We start from the raw sequence: 17572 nt of genomic DNA, 5'->3' as shown, positions 1-17572 counted from the left end.
GAAACATAACTGTTTGTCTAACTTAGAGCACAATGACATTGTGGTATTCTTTAGCACCAGCACAATAACTGAGTGTAGGATGAAGTGCAAACATTATGACTGAAAGACCAAATGATCCGTGCTATCACTAATAGAATTGAAAGCATGACTGTTTGTGAAAAGCTGAACGAACATGAGGGCAATAAAAACAACTTTCTCTAAAGCGGAATAAAGCAGAGTGTGAGTGACACAGCGCTTAATCAGGCAGGAAAAGAGCATGCAGTGATGGCTGTCTGATTAATGTTTGCCCTTTAGTTTATTGACGTAATGGATCCGACACTTGAGTATGTGTGTGATAATGGAGCGAGCGGCTGGTGCTGTGCACTGGTGCCCTTACCCACAAAGGTTAAAGGTTGCCTTTTTCCTGCGAAAAAAAATCTTAAATTGTTGTTGTTGTTGTTGTCCTGAGGAATCGAGTATATCAAACAATAATGAAGGATTCTGTGGAGTCCAAACATTTTACTGATTCAGTCATTACGTGCACACACAAAGTCATGCCTTACTTTTGCCTTCCTTGAAAGAAAGAAACCTGACCACAGCAGCTTGATGCTCTAACAGCAGGTTGCAGCTGACTGTGCAACTCATCAGAAATGTAATTCATAGCCACCACTGAGTAACAAAGCTGCCCTAGCCATTTTAGCCTGCAGCAATACAAGAGGATGAGATTGAATGCCTTTCAAGGGTTATATACAAAGAAAAATGCCTCAGCAAAATATAATTACCAAGGGACATAGTGCAATTAGCTCTGAAGACTAAAGCCATAAACATTCTAATGCACACTATCGTCTTCATCAATGAGCTGACAAAGTTGCAGAAATACTTAAACCCTAAAAAATGAAAGTGAGAATATAACTCACCGAAATGAGTCTGGACAGATCAGTCATAGTTCAACTGCCACGCTCATTCAAGATATTTGATTCAAGGGTCATTAATCTCAAAGGTTAAGTCAAGCTGGAGGGTAAAACCTCCCTAGCCCGAAATCAACTCGATCAATTAACTAAAAAATGAGTAGCTAACAAATATTTGATGAATCTATATCATGTGCAAAGTAAGACTTGTTCAGTTGACCACAAAAAGCTGCTTGATATCGATAAATCTTGGGTCAATTTTTGTGCTGAAGCACGCAGTTTGATGAACCGTGCTGCTGAGCTTGCTGCTTCTTTGTTGTGGTACGAGGGTGTGTATCTACAGTAAGTGCTACGCAGAGGCAAATGATAGCCTGGAGGTCCACATGGGACAGATGAATTTAATACAGTAAGTGCAAAAGCCCCTCACGTGGTGTGAGATTGAAACTAAAATTAGAGGTTTTTGTAATGGGGTACTCTAGGTTTAATCTGTGTGAAATTGGCCGTGATATTTCTTAATTTCAGGCATTGATAGCATTCATCAGACCCTGAGTTTAATATCCTCTCTTGCTTAGTTGTCGCAGGCCTTTTCTCCTCGATGTTTTAGTACTAAAATAGTGTCGCTACATCTGTGTGTGTGATACTAGCACCATCGTCTTTTCTTGAGAGCTTCAGTGTGTTTTCTGTGTGTGTGTCTGAGACAAGGTCTTGACTTATACAATTTAGCACCAGCTCCTCGCTGTCCTTTTAGCACCGCGGCGCCAAGAAGGCGGGACTCACGAAAGTAGGCCAAGGGACTCCAAGGGAGCATAACTTATCTTCTGACAGTTTACGTGATACTGTGGTGTACCAGGCAACAGCACCCAGCATGTGAGCCTGTGCAGCTTCAGCAGTGGTCTGAAGATCTTTGACCACGCCCGGACAATGGCTCTGAGACAAAGTTGATGGCTGAATTAGTCTAATTAAATGAGCCTCAATGATCTCTTTTTAGATTCACTTGCTGCTTTGACTGGAAAGGCCTGTTTCTACACAGGAAATGTGAAAACCACTTTAAATAATACAAAATCTAAAGTATAATTCTTTTTGGTTTTGAAAACATTACACATTCTTTCATCCTTAATTTCATTCATTCATCAATCTGTTTTCAGTGAATACGACGATCAAAGACACATCAACTGTTTTTGTCACTTGTTCAATTACTCTATACATGTGTCCTTCAGAAGGAAATGTAGCTCAGTTAGCTAAGGCAGCTAAAATGAGCCGGATATTAAACATTTAAACTCTCAGGCTAGTAGAAACACTAGACAGAAAGCAACATAGCTTGGGGTTGGAGAAGGTAAATGCACTTTGAAATCACAAGTATTAGTTGTGATCAAAATGTGTAACCGATAAAGTCTTAGATAAAGACTACATAAACAATAAATATATGCAGAAGCTGTTCAGCTGCCACTTAATAAGCGTATATTTTCAGGAACACAGGCAATGTTTAAAAAAAATAAATCTGATTTCTTCACTTAAACCGACGCCACTACTGTGAGGCTTCCCATCAATAGGCTCCCACTGTTGATGAAACACCATCCTGACATACTTAACACCTGGACCAAACTCAATACTGATCTTATCTTAACCTGAGCTCACTCCTAATATAGCCTGCTCCAAGTCTTGGCATTAGAACACAGAACAATCAACCAGCAATCTCAGGGTATCGAGTTCATCTCAAGGCTGCACTGTGTCCACTGCTGTCCATTTAAAGGCAAAATATGTAAACGGTCACAAAACAGGTGTCAATTTTTGCAGACCAAAGGAGCAATAGTTATACATGTTAAAGTTAGTGTCAGGCTTTAAGCGGATATTACCGGAACTTAATTTATCAGGAGAATTCAAATTGGAATTTAAATTCTTGGGCTTCATTATGATTTATCATTGCTTTCGGCAAAGTATAATCAGTAGTCAATTTCTGGGACATGTCAAGTCCCTTATGTGAGTGATCGTATCTGGCAGTGGACACCAGTTCTGTCATCCCATCTTTCTGCATCTTAATGTGACTCTTTGATTAATGTTCTCACTGGTTTCAAGTTCGGAAGTAATTCATTGTTGCATGTCCGAATGTAGCAGGGAGCAGAATCCTAAAGGGGAACCAAGAAAATATCTTACTCTATGGAAAGTACTTAACTAAATACCCTTGATGTTGTTTGCTATATTAATTTACTGAACATTGAATGCTATACTGTAGAAGGAGCATTTTGACACGCTTACTGTCTTCACACCAGGTATTACAGTCAGTGGTGTCTTTGTCTCTTAACCTATCTCTTGTAGATCTGGAGGCAGTTAAATGCAACTGCAGAGTCAAACTAATAATTTCCCTGAAGATCCATCATTTGCAGGTGTTTCTAACAAAAGATAAATAGTATTTCATCAATATAAGCACCAAACACGGACATAGAGCGCACAAAAAAAAAAATCAGTAAGAACTGCTTGTTTAACTGCATGATCTTTAGGTCGAAGCTCATGATTGGTTGCGCCATGTTATGCAGGCTGGTCAATACCTCTTTCGATTTTGAATTTAAACTCCCCCGTCTCTGTAAAAGGTCATTTTTAACAGTCGTGGAACATTTACACAAAGTCATATTGCCATTTGATCTACTACTCAAATGCAGAGGCAAACGCCTTTTGGGGAAATTAAATCCAAGTTAATCAGAACGAGCCAGGGGGATAGATTATTTTTAAGCCAAATATTTATTGGGTCAGTGTGCGGACAGCAGGTTCACTTTAACACCTCATTCCAGTGTTGAAGTCCCAAAGCTGCATGTGGTTTTTGAGTAAAACAGGGACAAATGTGACAGACACCTTTCAGCTAGCAATCAACTTAAATGACACCCAACGAGACAGAAACAAGGACAGCAGATGAGCAGTGTCTGGCAGCAGGGCCAGTCTTGGATTTTTGCCATTTTGGCAAGGTCTCCCAAAAGGAATCAAAAAAGAAGAAAGGCCAGTGTGATATCAATCTGACTTGCTTGCCCAAAGTTACACCAATGCTCCTTGCATTACGTACCTCCCAGCAGAATACTAAATTGGCAAAATCGTGTGGCTATTTGGATTTATTGCTCAAGAAATGCTTCAGTCACAAATCTTACAGCTGATCCATCTGCCTCTTTAATTCAAAACATAAGGAACATTGGTGTAATGCATACATACAACATGTTGACATTTGGAGCAGAGCCACATTGAATGGAAGGATTAGATTGAAAGGGAGTTTACTATAAAAGTAATACCTTCCATAGCTCAGACAAATGTTTTTACTGTGCTTCACTGGAATGGGAAAATTTGGATATACACATTCTGCAAGACATTTTCACTGTACATACTGTACAAAAAACTATTTGAGGTGAGCGGGATCAGTTGGGATATTGTGAACCTACAAAGAAGCATGTTGAAAGAAGCTGGTGATACGATGTTCATTGGGGAATACACTTGGCTGTTACACCCTTCCCCCATAATAATAATCCCAATAGAAACATGACAATTTATATTAAAGAAATTAACTCTGATAAGGTGAATGGAAGTGCATCAGTGTATAGATGTACAGATCTGCCCAAGGACAGAAGATTAAAAATCCAAGTCCTTTGCTATATCTGACTCTGTCTTTCCTGGGGTGTAATGATTTCCCCTTTGTAGAACCAAATATTTTCCGATGCGCCAAACCAAATTATAGCAGACATCCAGAATACCAGAGCTGCCAGCAGTGGACATCCGCTGATTACAATACTGCTTTTGCAAATGTTAGACCTGCAGATCCAAGTCAATAAAATAAATAAATAATTAAACCACAGTCCCCCATGTGTCATGAGAAAAAGCTCATTTCATATCAGATAAATCACATTAAAGATGAGGAAGGTGGATACAGATCGGCCATTTGTTCCCATTTGGTGGGCCCTAATACAAATAAGCCCCAAAGATTGGAGTCAGGGAGAGCGATAGGTCTTTGCTGTTATTTAATAAAACAGCCTCCAGTTCTTTATGGCAGGAAAAATGTCTGTGAAATCGACTTATGGAACAAAAGCAAGAAGAAAGCAGAGTAACTGCATGTTTTGTCTTAAAACAAAAGCCAGTTGGGAACATTGGTGAGAATACAAAGACCCACGGTCTGTCCAATGGTCCTGAATAAAAAAAAAAGTTTGCAATATTTCTGATGAGATGATGAATTTGCTTACCCTGGGACATGATATCAACTCTTGTGCTTTACTGCCAATGATGAAAGGCAGTTGCAAATAAATCTGAATCCAAGCATCCTGTGAATAGATCTGTGTTTACAGCCAAATAGACTGAAGCCTTGATTATTCCCTTCAGGTTAGCTATTGCATGACAGAAGGCAATGTAGCATAAACTACAGTAGCTCTTTACGGGCAAAAAAAACTTGCACCATCGCTTTTTGCCATTGGTGCAATTTGCTTCAGTGTGTATTGGCTCATGTATTTACAGTCCTTTTAATCAGTTTAAACAAGCACATCTGAGTATATGAAATGTCAGCATGTGGAAGTCAAATAAAATGCTGTCATTTGCTGTTCTGAACCGAGTGTGACTGACTGCACTGACTGGAGCACTGGGGATTGGAGGCCAAGGTTTGTTATGAGGGCGAGCATGCTCTCATGCTGGCCATAATGACACCATCAGGATGAGGCCTTTATTGGAATCTAGGGGAGAGAGCAGTCTGTGCTTCTAATTGCAAACATTTGTCATTTGGAAGTGTTTCAATGTGTCAAAAAATAAAACCTTTCTCTGGCATTGAAAAAAAAAAAAAAAAAAAGGTCCTCTGTCCTTTCTTCTACAATTTTTGTGAAGATTATAAGGTGGGACAACGTATTAGAGACACTTGAAGAGGGGAGAGTCTTTGTGAATCATGTGGAAGTAAGTCATCCATATCCCAGCTGCTGACAGGAAATCACACTGATGATATCAGTCACTCAATGGATTTATGGAACTTATTCTGACAACATATTCATCGTTGATATTTACTGTAACTCAGCCAGAAGACAAACAAAGAGAGGCAATATAGTATCTGTTGAGATTTGGCACTGTGGAAAAATTGAATTGGCTTGGAGGGTCGATTACATTTGTACTTGCTTGCTTTATATTACTTCTATTACAAGAAGGCTTTCACTAATTACTGTAATACAAAGGCGCTAGCCAGTTTTGTGACAGGATGTTTTCTGGAATCATTATTTTGTGTAGTCGGAAGCAAAACAAAAAATAACTTGACAAAAACTTAAAAAGTTTGCTCTGTGCAGTTAATATACTGTAGATATCACTGGTAATGAGATGGGTCAACTATATGTCCAATTCTGCACTTTTCATCCCAGTTTTCCAATTCTATTTACATAAGTGTACCCATCTGATGAAAGTAGAGTGGTGGAGATGGCCTGGTCTCATTATAGTCTTCATCAGAAATGTTATCCTCAATCAGTAGAAGGAATAAATGAACAATTGCCAAGATCAATATGAACAAAGAAGACAGTATGCAGACTTCACAAAAAAAACATTCAAACATTTTTTTCCCTCATCTATAAAAATTAAAAGGGGCTCCAAAGCCTTGCATGTAAAATCCAGCTGAGAAAGGAGCTACTGCATTATGCATGGTTGATTCATGTGGCAACATTACTATTCATTCTGTTGGCTAATTAAACTGAACATGCTGAACATACGTATACTGGTTGTGTAACCTTGATTAAAAAATAAATACCACATGTGCAGCTCTAAAGCACTAGGGATAACTCAAGGTTTATGAAAAAGGGATTCTTGTTTTCACAACAACACTTTAAGCTTAAACTACGCTACAATTCCCTTTAATAAAAACACTCAATCTGCATAGCCAAATAGTGTTATGGTCCAAATCCCAATGGTGTTCAGTAAGACCTGAGGATATCACAAGATAGTGCTTTACACACACAGTACATCCCTGCTCTGCTATAGCACACAGGTCATTTAATTAAATTCATCTTTAGGAATACAATCTACCTCCAGCTCCCCTGCACGGGGAACCTTTAAACACAGCAATCAGCAATCAGATCAATGATTGAGAATCATCTGGTATCCTCCTCTTATCAGAATGTATTTGTGATGTTTTCGTCAAAATTGATTGCCTGAGTGATACTGGTTGTCCTGATTTAAATCAACAGGCAGAGTCCTCTTACTTTCAGTTAGCTCCTCCGCCGTGCCCTTCTTCCCTCTAAAGACACCAGAGAGACCTATAACTTAGGGCGCTCAAAGGTTAAGTCAATCATGTCATCGCTCTCAATAGGCATCATGGAAAACAGCCAAAGGGTAATTGGGCCGGTTGATTGTTGTCCTCTAAATGGAATGGTATATAAAGAACCATTACATTCAGCAGGGGAGCTGCTTGCTAAATATCTCACACTTCACTACCTGTAACTGAGTCATTGTTTCCATCGTTTAATCTTTTAAATCCTACCTGCTTTCTCGAGTAATCATGCAATTTATTTCCCCAATGGATATTGCCAATTAAATTAAATTAGCTGGACGGATTTTGAATGCCATGATTTAAAATATTGAAAAGATGCATACCCCTGTTTCTAACTTAACTCTGATGATGGATGTGTGACTCAACACAGAAAACAATCCCATAAAGATGCAGTTTTCACCACGCCCATAAAACAATGTGTACTGGAAGTGTACACACTCCTGCACTTAACAAAATGAAGAACTCACTTCAATATTTCACTGCGTTTCAAATTGCTGGCTGGCAGCCTAAATTCAACACAATAAATATACGACAGTAAAATGAAGACCACTATGACTGCCTTGGATTCTAAAACATAACTGTGATTCTCCTGCTGTTCATACCCACATGATGTGATCATCAATGACAGGCACGTCAGAATTGCTGGATCACAATTGAATGCCACCAAGCAACAGCAGAAAGGTCATTTATCATTTTGTATCATAAAGATTCAACAAGCTTGCTTGATGTTCAAAATTCTGAGCCAAAGAAAACCCAAAGTTTTGTCACATTCCTCCAGTGTCCGTTCATGTGCTGGATAACAGTCAACCTGAGAAACTCCCTGTATCTGATACTGGACAACAAGATGAAGCTTGATCAAGGATTGACCCTTAACGACGGAATGAAAATGTGAAAAAGTATGAGAGGAGTTTTGATGAGGAAAGTGTTTTGGTTTTAGCCTTGATTAAACAAGACTAAAGCCATTAGTGTTGCTGAGAGGCTGCTTAAGGCGCAGTTTTAATTTGAGCTAAAGGCTAGTGTCAGCATTTTAACTGCTCACAATGGCAACACTGACAGTTAGTATTCAGTACGTGATGTTTACCATGTTTACCATTTTAGCTAGACGTGTCAGTTTGATAACATTTGCTATACAAAGCTACCTGAACCAAAGAGTTGGTATGACAGACCAACCAGCACTGCCATACATAGAACCAAGCTCAAAGTAAAAGTGGTTGAAAAACGAAAATATGCACTGGGTCAGGAAAAAATTTACCAGATACTTTAACACTACCTAACGGTATATACAGTATATATAATATCACATTATCAATATACCTGGTGACATTGTAAATATTCTTGCAAATCAGTTGATAAAATAAGAGGAATGTTTTTTGGGGGTCAACTGAGCAAATCAAATAACTGAAAAATCAAACGTCATTACTTTGATGCAAAAACCTTTGCAATGACCAAGACCATAAATGGTACGATATGTTAAATGTCTAATTATGGTGGTACAAATGTTTGTCTTGTTACAGTGTATATTGTCACGTTGCCCAATCCAAGAATCCCATGTAGTTAAACCAAAAATAGCTACCACCATGAAACCAGACGTTCAACCAACTAATCAGCTCACAGTCTGGACCAGAAGTCCAGTAAATTATTTTGGTGGTGCTGCAATTAATCTAAAACACTCAAGGAAAAGGGCTATAACCATTTTCTATTAGTGATTATTGTCAAAGTCAATGTGACTTTTTTGTGACGTAGAGTTTTGGTTATATCTTCAAGCCCTATTATATACAAGGTTTGGTTAAACTATAGTTATCTCTGAATAAACTTCAAACACATTTTGTGGTTCAACAATCACACGCCTACCCTCTGAAACCCCTCCCCACAGCTTTGACCTACTCATGACAGACAATCGGCAGCAAACCGGGCCAGGTCGGTGCTGACACTAACTATCTCTGCTGCCAGGCCATAAATCCACATCAAGGACACACAGAGAACATTGCTAGATGGATATCAGTGCTAAGACACTCTCTGCGCTCCGGCCCGTTAATAGCAGACGGCGGGTCCAAATTGACACAACGTTCCATCCCTATTCGGTAAATGGTGTACTTGTGCATGTGTGTGTGTGTGATTGATTGGGGAGGAATAGGGTTGGGGGGGGGGGGGGGTTGCTGAACCAGAGTATTATTTATCATTGTGTGACACACTGATTAGTCTGCACCCTATGAGGCTTTGCTCAGCACTTTGCGCTAATGGCTCTGTGCTGTACGAGTATACGCAGAAATGTACATGCATGTAAAAAGAATCACGGTGTCTGTGTCTTTGTGTGTCCGTGTGTGTGAGAGTGGACGGGAGAAACAAAAAATTGTATTTGTTTCTTGTTATGTTGCAATGCATCCAAATAACAACAGAGAGTCCACATTTCTACACAAGTCATCAAATCCACCAAGAGAGCTCATTATCCAATTTTACTAGCCAAGTTGAGCGAACACTTAGGCAGCAGAGAATCCCTGTCTTGGGATAGTAAGCAGGAATACATGCACACGTCAGTACAGCTACATCCATCATTAAACTTTGAGTGGCTACCCATACGCTGCTGGCCATGCCTTGCTGCATTGCTCATATTCATAGTACAATGCTCTGGTGATTGAGCATTGGCTGATGCAATGTTCTCGTTATTTCTCTCCAGCGAGGAGGCATGCCGGACTAGTGGCAGGGAGCGGCTGTTAATAAACTATTTTATTTCAGGTCGGACGTCCTTTCAGTCTGCAGTAGAAGTGATCAGAGTGTTGGACAGTCCCTGCAGGCCTGACGTGACCCCCTCCTCTGGCAATGTGTCGTCTGCTACGACTTCGTCCGAACAAAGCTTGCAGTTTCTTTTTTGCTGCTAACTGACTCTACAGTAAAGAGTGAGACAGTGTTAAATACATCCAGAGCTCTCGGTTCGCATTCTTTCCTGAAATTGGAAAGTTTTCACTTCAGATTTGCAGCCCAGCTGAGAAACTCTGCATTTACCACACAGGGACTTTTTAGAGCAATACCTCTCCCCCAGAACCCTCAGTGGAGCTGCTCAGGTGGTCCCCAGTGGAGGCACGTGACCGTACTGGACAGCTCCCAGCTGCGAACATGTCCGACTGTATGAATGTTAAGCAGAGCATGCACGCTCAGGGAAACATTTCCCCGGAGGTTTTACAACAAGAAAAAGGTGAAAAACAAACATTTAGTTCTTGCAGAAGGCGACAGCTGTAAAAGTGGATTTGTGTTACAAAAATGTAGACAAAAGGTCATTCTTTTGACTGTTGGGTTTTTATTATAAAAGGGAAGCAGTGCAGTAAGTGGTTATGACTGTCACTTCAAAGAAAGTAGATCTGGAATTCTGATTTCAACACTGGCCCCTCTGCATGTGGAGTTAAGTGGTGAAATTATTAATCAATCAACTAATCAATGGATTAGTAGATGGACAGAGAAGTAATTGTTTAAGGCTTATTTATCAAAATTAACAAATGTTGCCATGATTTGCCGCTTTTATGTTTTTAATATTACTGTGAAAGAAATAGATTTTTAGTTTAGAATTGTTAGCTGTGTAAAACAATCAACTTGAAGATGTCACCTTGGGCTCTGTGGTATTGTGATGGATAGTTTTCACTACTGTCTGTCATTTTAGAGACTCAAAGATGAACTGATTAATAAAGAAAAACATCAACAGATACCTCTATCATACAAATAATTAACTGCGGCTACAGTGAAGTTTGCATTAAGAAGAAGTGATTAGCCAATTAATCAACTACAAAAAAAAAATCAATTAGTCATTTTTGATTTGAGAACCACTACGCTAAATCTTAAAAACACACACACACACACACACACACACACACACACACACACACACACACACACACACACACACACACACACACACACACACACACACACACACACACACACACACAACACACAAACACACACAAAACACACACTTGCAGCTTGAAAACCAGTCTACCTAGGTTTCAACTCAGCATTTCTGGACCAGAGCACCAGATTTACAGAAGTGTGTTTTTTCATTTTCTATGTCTTTTTGATTTTTTTGACAAAAGACTTGCTTGTTTCAGTTTCTTCAATGAGCATATGTTGCCTTGGGGTCCGGCAAATTAAAAATAGGCATATTTACTTATTAAGGCTTTCGGGAAATTTATCATCATATGAATTATAATTTATTAATTAACCCTTATTTCCAAGTCTATCTCCCTAAAAAGATTTCAGACTCCCGCACCAAAACTTTGAATATCCCTTGCCCTCCTTCCATTCCTGAACAGCAAAACATCAATACCTGTATTAGCTGCTCGTCACGTAACACACGCTCAGATAGCAGATATTCTGTCAGAATTACACTCAGAGACACCTGTGTGGAATACAGATCACAAAATCAGGCGCTCGGCACACTGGTTTGACACCTCTATCATCCAAACAAGGAAAATAATCAATATCATGTCGGCTGCATCTGTCTAATGCAGAGTGGGGGGTAGAACACATTTCTACTCGCCGCTGTTTAATGAGCCATGTAAACTGTTTCGCTAAGCATGAGCTTCACAGCTCCCCGAAATGAAAACACGGCTCCCATGTGCCTTTAAAATAACACAACCACGGCCAACACCACCATGCTCCATCTAAACACTTCTCTCAGGTCAGGTCAGCTTTTTCCAGCTCCCCACAATTACACATACGCACTTTTATTATCATCTCGCTGAATATGCATACAGCTTTGAAGACTTCTGACTGATTATCCTAATTAGAAAATAAGGCGGGTTTTCTAAACAGCAGTCTGATGGATGGGCTGATTTTTTAGCTCAAACTGCTTACTGTGCTGCTCTACTTCATTTTAATGAGACGACTCCAGAACGTCCAAACTAAACGGTTTATTTAGGCCTATAACAATCCAGCCTAGTGAGCCCTACTGTGCCCGTAGAGTATGATAGGTTTGCCTCGATTCCAAAACGAGATGCATATACATGACGAAGTTGTAATTGGATTGTATTTTTAGCTAATTGACATGACTGTTCACACATTTATAAACTATATACACACAAAAAAAACAGGAAATTGGCCCCATAGACCAAGAAAATTTTGAATCAACTCTAGAAATACAATCAAATATTGTCTGTATAGCTTCTTGAAATTTCTGTACCGACACCTCTTTCTTAATATATAACTCTCTCCCTCCAGTCACATCACAACCTCTCTCGGTTTTCATAACTTCAGCTCGTAAGACAACACAGTCCATTTTTCTTTTTCTGAGTCACTGCGTCCTGCTTTGGTATGGTGAACTCCATTAACTTGTCTTTAAGTTTTCAAATGGAAACAGTGTTTCAAAAGAGTTCTAGCAGCCAAAGATGAGTTAACCTTTTGTTGCTAGAACTCCTTTGAAACACAAGTTTCCATTTCATACGTCAAGGGAAATGCATTTGCAATTTTCACAACACATTCTATCAGTCAGCTATGTTTTTTTTCTCATGATTTCTCCATTTCTGTGTCATCTTTCTCCTCATTTCTGTCCGTCTCTCCCTCAATCTCTATCGGTGTCTTACCCTCTGAGAAGCTGATGAGCCCCACGAGGTGCAGCAGCTTGATCGAGGCGAACACCAGCACCACGATGCCCACCGTCTGCAGCCCCTCTGTCTCCCAGATGGCGCTCAGCATTGCTCCACCCTCATTCCTGTCCACGCCCCCATACCCGGACCCGGAACCCGAGCCGGCCTCCTCACCCTCTGGAACACCGCCAGGGCGAGCGCTGCCACCCGGCCCTGCGCTCCAGTTCCCCTTCACCCACTCCAGTGCTACACCGACCCACACGCACGGGCCGGGAGCCGCCTAGCACCCGCCTTCTGCCCGCTTGCTCCCTGAATCCAGTCCGGGTTAAGCTCAAATGGGAAGAGGTTCAGGAGCAAGAAGGACTGGTCTCAGGTTTGTGAGGAGCCTGAAGTCATTTAGGATCTCTCTGATATCGAGGGGTCACTGCAAATTAAGAAAATCTGACCCAAAAAGGAAAAAAAAGTCGACGCAAGCTGATCTCAATCCTTCCTTCTTCTACTTTCCTCTCCTCGCAAACTAGGAGACATGTGGAAGCAGAGGAAAAGCAGGCAGAGGGACCTCTGCTCTTCACTGACAGTTTGTGGCTCTCTCTCGCTCTTTCAGGCACACTGACTGCTCTCGACGCAAAGTAAAGGGAGGGAAGATGAGAGGGAGTGGATATGAGTGAGGGAGCAGGGAGGGAGGGGAGATGAGATTGAGGCAGAGGGGAGGTGTGGTGCTACAGTGGAGGACGCACAACCTCTCATGAGCGAGAGCCTACATGTTCGCAATGACTTCAAACATACTAGACATTAAGTTTTGTCTTCTCCTGCCACTGCGGCAGGTCGTTGACGACTATTCTATCTTTGTAGAACGCTTTAGGGTCAGTGGTACCAGACAGTTTATATTATGTAGGCTAACCTCAATCCATAGAAAATTGCTTTCTAAAAATAATGTATCTTAATTTAATGAAAACCTATCTGCCAGGGTGGCAGTTGATCTGATATTTTTACATTCCAACATTTACCCAGCATTTGGCAGGTCATGCTGCCAAAAACAAATCCTAAAAATGCAAATAGAGCACTATATGACGGCACAGATTATGTCAATTCATTTTAATAGGACATACATTTTTAGTTTCGGTGTGTATGTCTATGTTTAGACACTTTTACAATCTGGTCATATCAGTAAATCATGAAAATGTCACAATTGCCAGGCTATGTGGGGGATTGAAGATGACGATGAGGAATGATGAGGGAAACTATTCCACTCAGAAAAGCTGGACAGACAGCCAAAACAATAGCTTTCTTAAAAGGCGTTCGTTATAATCTACTTCAAACAGACAAAGTAAATCTCTCCCGCTTCAAACTATTATTGAAAAGAGGCTTTTGGAAATCTTACTCACATGGGTTTTTTAAAGTTTTTTAAAGGCTTAAAGCTGAGAGGAAACTTCAATGCACACAATCCACATATCTACATACTGTATAAAACAGTTACAGAATACATACTGTAAAAGTAACGCAAGGTAAAATTCCTAAATGTGAGTACTGGTTTTGCCTTCTCCAGTCCCCTCGAGCTGGGTATTATGGGTAAGGGGAATAGGTGAGGAGTCAAGAGGTCTTAGTAGTCTTTACACACACGCATGTAAGAATATAGAAAGTGACACACCACTTTATTAAATCTAACTGCTTGTTTTCAAAAGGAGTTTGATTCCACTGAGATGTTATGGAGTGTTGAAAAGGACAAACAAAGCCTGAGCGTGTGTGTGTGTGTGTTGTGTGCGCGAGAGAGTGATTCATGCAGTCAATGTTTGTAGAAAATGAGTGAAGACACCACCATCTACTGCCCTTGTGTAGTCATCGTCTTTATCATCCACCAGCAGCAGAATTATTTCTTCACAACTCTGAAGAAAGCAGTCTCTAACCATTATATTATAATCCATCCAAAAACACTTTAGAATTTTTTTTAATAAATTTGCAATTTGAAACAGTTTTTCTAGAACTAAAACGCACTATTTTTAGCCAAAGAAACGTCCTCTGCTGTTCTTTGTTTTCTTAGTTCCATATACAATCAAGTCAGTCGTTAATCATTAATGTAAATGCACAAAGCCTCCTTAATTACAATTATCACGGCAGTGTATTATTTTTCTTTACCGTAACAGAAACTGTGCCTCACCACTTTACTCGATTCCTCTATGATAAATGATCAATAAGAAGCATCTTATTTCAGAGATGGAAAAACTCACATGCAGTCATTTACATTCACCAATCTGCCCTGATTTCCGTCCCTAACAACACAGAATGGAAAACATGAGACGTAATCCTGCTTTAGAAAAAAATAAAAAATAATCTTTGTGAATAATTTAGCATGATGCTGGTTGAAAAAGAAAAATAATATTCAGCAGACACATCCTACTTGATCTGGATGGCCCCTGGACATGTGAGGAGTCATTGCTATGCGAGTCTCATCCATAGAAAGTGAAAAATACACAGTGATGATAAGACTGCACGGACAGTTCGATTGTTTGTGCTGTTCTTGAAATCGAATAAGAGAGAGAAGCGCTTTTTCGGACAACAACGTAGTGACGTATGCTTCCTGTATGGGCAATTAGCTTGTTCCGGAACAGAGTGACTAAAAAGGCTCATTTTTTTGTTCTAGGTCGCCATTATGAATGGACCTTTGATTATAATAAAAAAACTGTCTGTACATTTTCTTTGTCTTAGGGTCGCAGCCAGGGAATTTTTTTTTCTAGATCATATCATTTAAACTATATACTGCCAAACTGTACAAATTGCAGTTAAAGGGAAAGCAAAAACATTTTAATTAAACATTAAAGCTATAATCAATATTTATACATCAACAATTGATTAGATGACTAATGTGTGATGTGTGTTAGTGACTTTCAGCTCCAACCAAAACTCACAGCTCTCATCAGTATCATTTCATGACCCAGCAGGAAGCAGATTTTTAGCAAAGACAGTTTCAAAAGCCCACTAAACACTATCTCCAGCACTTAATAACAAACATATAGTTAGCAACTAGTGTTTGTAGTGCATTTAGAAGCTAAAGAGACAGATCATTTTCTCCAGAGTTGGTGGAGACCAGATTAGTAATTCATTAAGTGGTCAGCAACAGAACTCAATGAAAGCTAATGTTGCTCTGGGTCTGCTGAAATCTGAAAAAAGGGACCGTTTGCTGACATGTTTACCATATAGACTTTGAATACGATAATATGTCAGTGTTGAGCTTGTTTCCACTGCCCCTAATTGGCCAAATAAATCATGTTAGAATAAACTTAACTTGTGATAGCAGCAAGAGAATAATTAATGACTCTTCTTGAATTTGGTGAGGATCTTTTTAAATCTACACTCTGTCGATGACATCTCAAAAAGCAACAGATGGCCAAATTTCGAAACAGAATAAAAATGTACAATGCTCAAATGTTATTGTAACACAATAGTAAATTGATTAAAGTCAATAACAAACTCCCATGAGGAATAACTGCTGGTTTGGTTCAAAGCATTACACAGCTGTCATGTGCAGTATAGTGTTTTGAGTGTTAGCTGACCTAAATGTTGGATGCTTCATTGACTCCTGGGATGGGTTGCAACATCCAGCTCACAGCAGGGCTGCCAACATGTGGCCGCTGGCACTACATCAGTAAAGCCACATCACATGGCCATTCAAGCCACATGTACGGTTTCCTGAATGCAGCCAAGTTCCCCAAAACCAGAGGGATTCATTGCCTCTGGACTTACTCTGCCATGGCTTGGCTCTCAAAACAGGCCCTGGTAGACCGATGGTTAATAAAACATGAAGGAATGATTTACCAATCATAACCTTTCTGCAGCACGGAGAAACTATATCCGCCAAATCAATTATTGAAGCAATGAGGGTGGGGGTGAAAGGGTGAGACATATGAGAAAAAAGAACAGTGGGGGTGGATGTTTTGTGCCACGGAGCATCCGTCCAACTATTAGAGGAGCCATGATTCTATCAACACTGCTGACAGGTAAATATTAAGCCACACATCTAGCTCCATTATTGTCACACAAATTCTGGACAAACACCACTAACATCGTTACAGCGTGGCAAGTCTGACAGATAGAGAACCTAAAAATCTGCAGTTATGTACAAGAAAGGCTATTTTGTTTTGGAAGACTGAAATTGCTAAATGATTTTGTATTTCAAATGAAACAAGAAAATGGAAGCTGTAGAGTGGTGACATTCCTATCATGTGAAACAAAGATTTGAGGAAACCAGGGCACTTGAATGACCATTGATGACACAATGTTGTTGCTGAAAAATCTGTGGTGAAATATTTGTTGGACAAAAAGATAATAGATAAAAGATAAGATCAAGAATTCCTTTTTTAGCTTTTGATGGCCACACAAAAAACATCAAATCCACAGCTTGCACTTCCTAAATCACCCCACGCCAACATATTTTCAGTAAAGGGTTTCACACAGAACTCTTCCATCCTCTGTAACCTTTGACGGGCGGCATCTCTAGGTGATCCAAGTCTGAAATGTCAAGCTGCACTGAGGTCTGGCATGTCACCATCTCTGCAGCCGTTATCGGTGTAATGAACAGCACAAGTCTGAGAGACAAACCTGCGGCCTTTTTTGTCCATCCGCCTCTGTAGACTGATAGACATTGATCTTGGGAAAGATTACAGATTTTTCTCACTCGTCGCTGCCACCTGTCTCGTCACTTAGTTTCCATTCTCAGTATTCGCAAAGGGAGGATCTTATCACTTTTGTCTGGGCAGAGTGGACACAGAGGACACGACCTGATGACGTCAGAACCACTGTCTCACCAACAGTGGTTCTGTGAAATACAATACATCGAGAAAGGAAAAACTGACTGATAACCCATCTAT

At 40.1% G+C, this 17572-nt stretch overlaps 1 protein-coding gene across 3 annotated transcripts in view; it reads right to left on the bottom strand.

The window, feature by feature from the left end:
- Positions 1 to 17572, bottom strand: part of kcnip4a (potassium voltage-gated channel interacting protein 4a) — a 110022-nt gene that overhangs the window by 12010 nt on the left and 80440 nt on the right. Inside the window, exon 1 of one of the 3 annotated variants that reach the window (XM_054601200.1) lies at positions 12708 to 12819. The exons of the other annotated variants lie outside the window; for them this stretch is intronic. Coding sequence (XP_054457175.1) covers positions 12708 to 12819 — 112 coding nt within the window. Of the gene's footprint in view, positions 1 to 12707; positions 12820 to 17572 lie in introns of those variants that run through there. 3 annotated transcript variants of the gene reach the window in all.

The sequence above is a fragment of the Anoplopoma fimbria genome, chromosome 7 (assembly GCF_027596085.1).
Source record: "Anoplopoma fimbria isolate UVic2021 breed Golden Eagle Sablefish chromosome 7, Afim_UVic_2022, whole genome shotgun sequence".
NCBI classification, from domain to species: Eukaryota; Metazoa; Chordata; class Actinopteri; order Perciformes; family Anoplopomatidae; genus Anoplopoma; species Anoplopoma fimbria.
The sequence above is the reverse complement of the archived record's forward strand: the minus strand, read 5'-3'. Positions and strand labels throughout refer to the sequence as shown.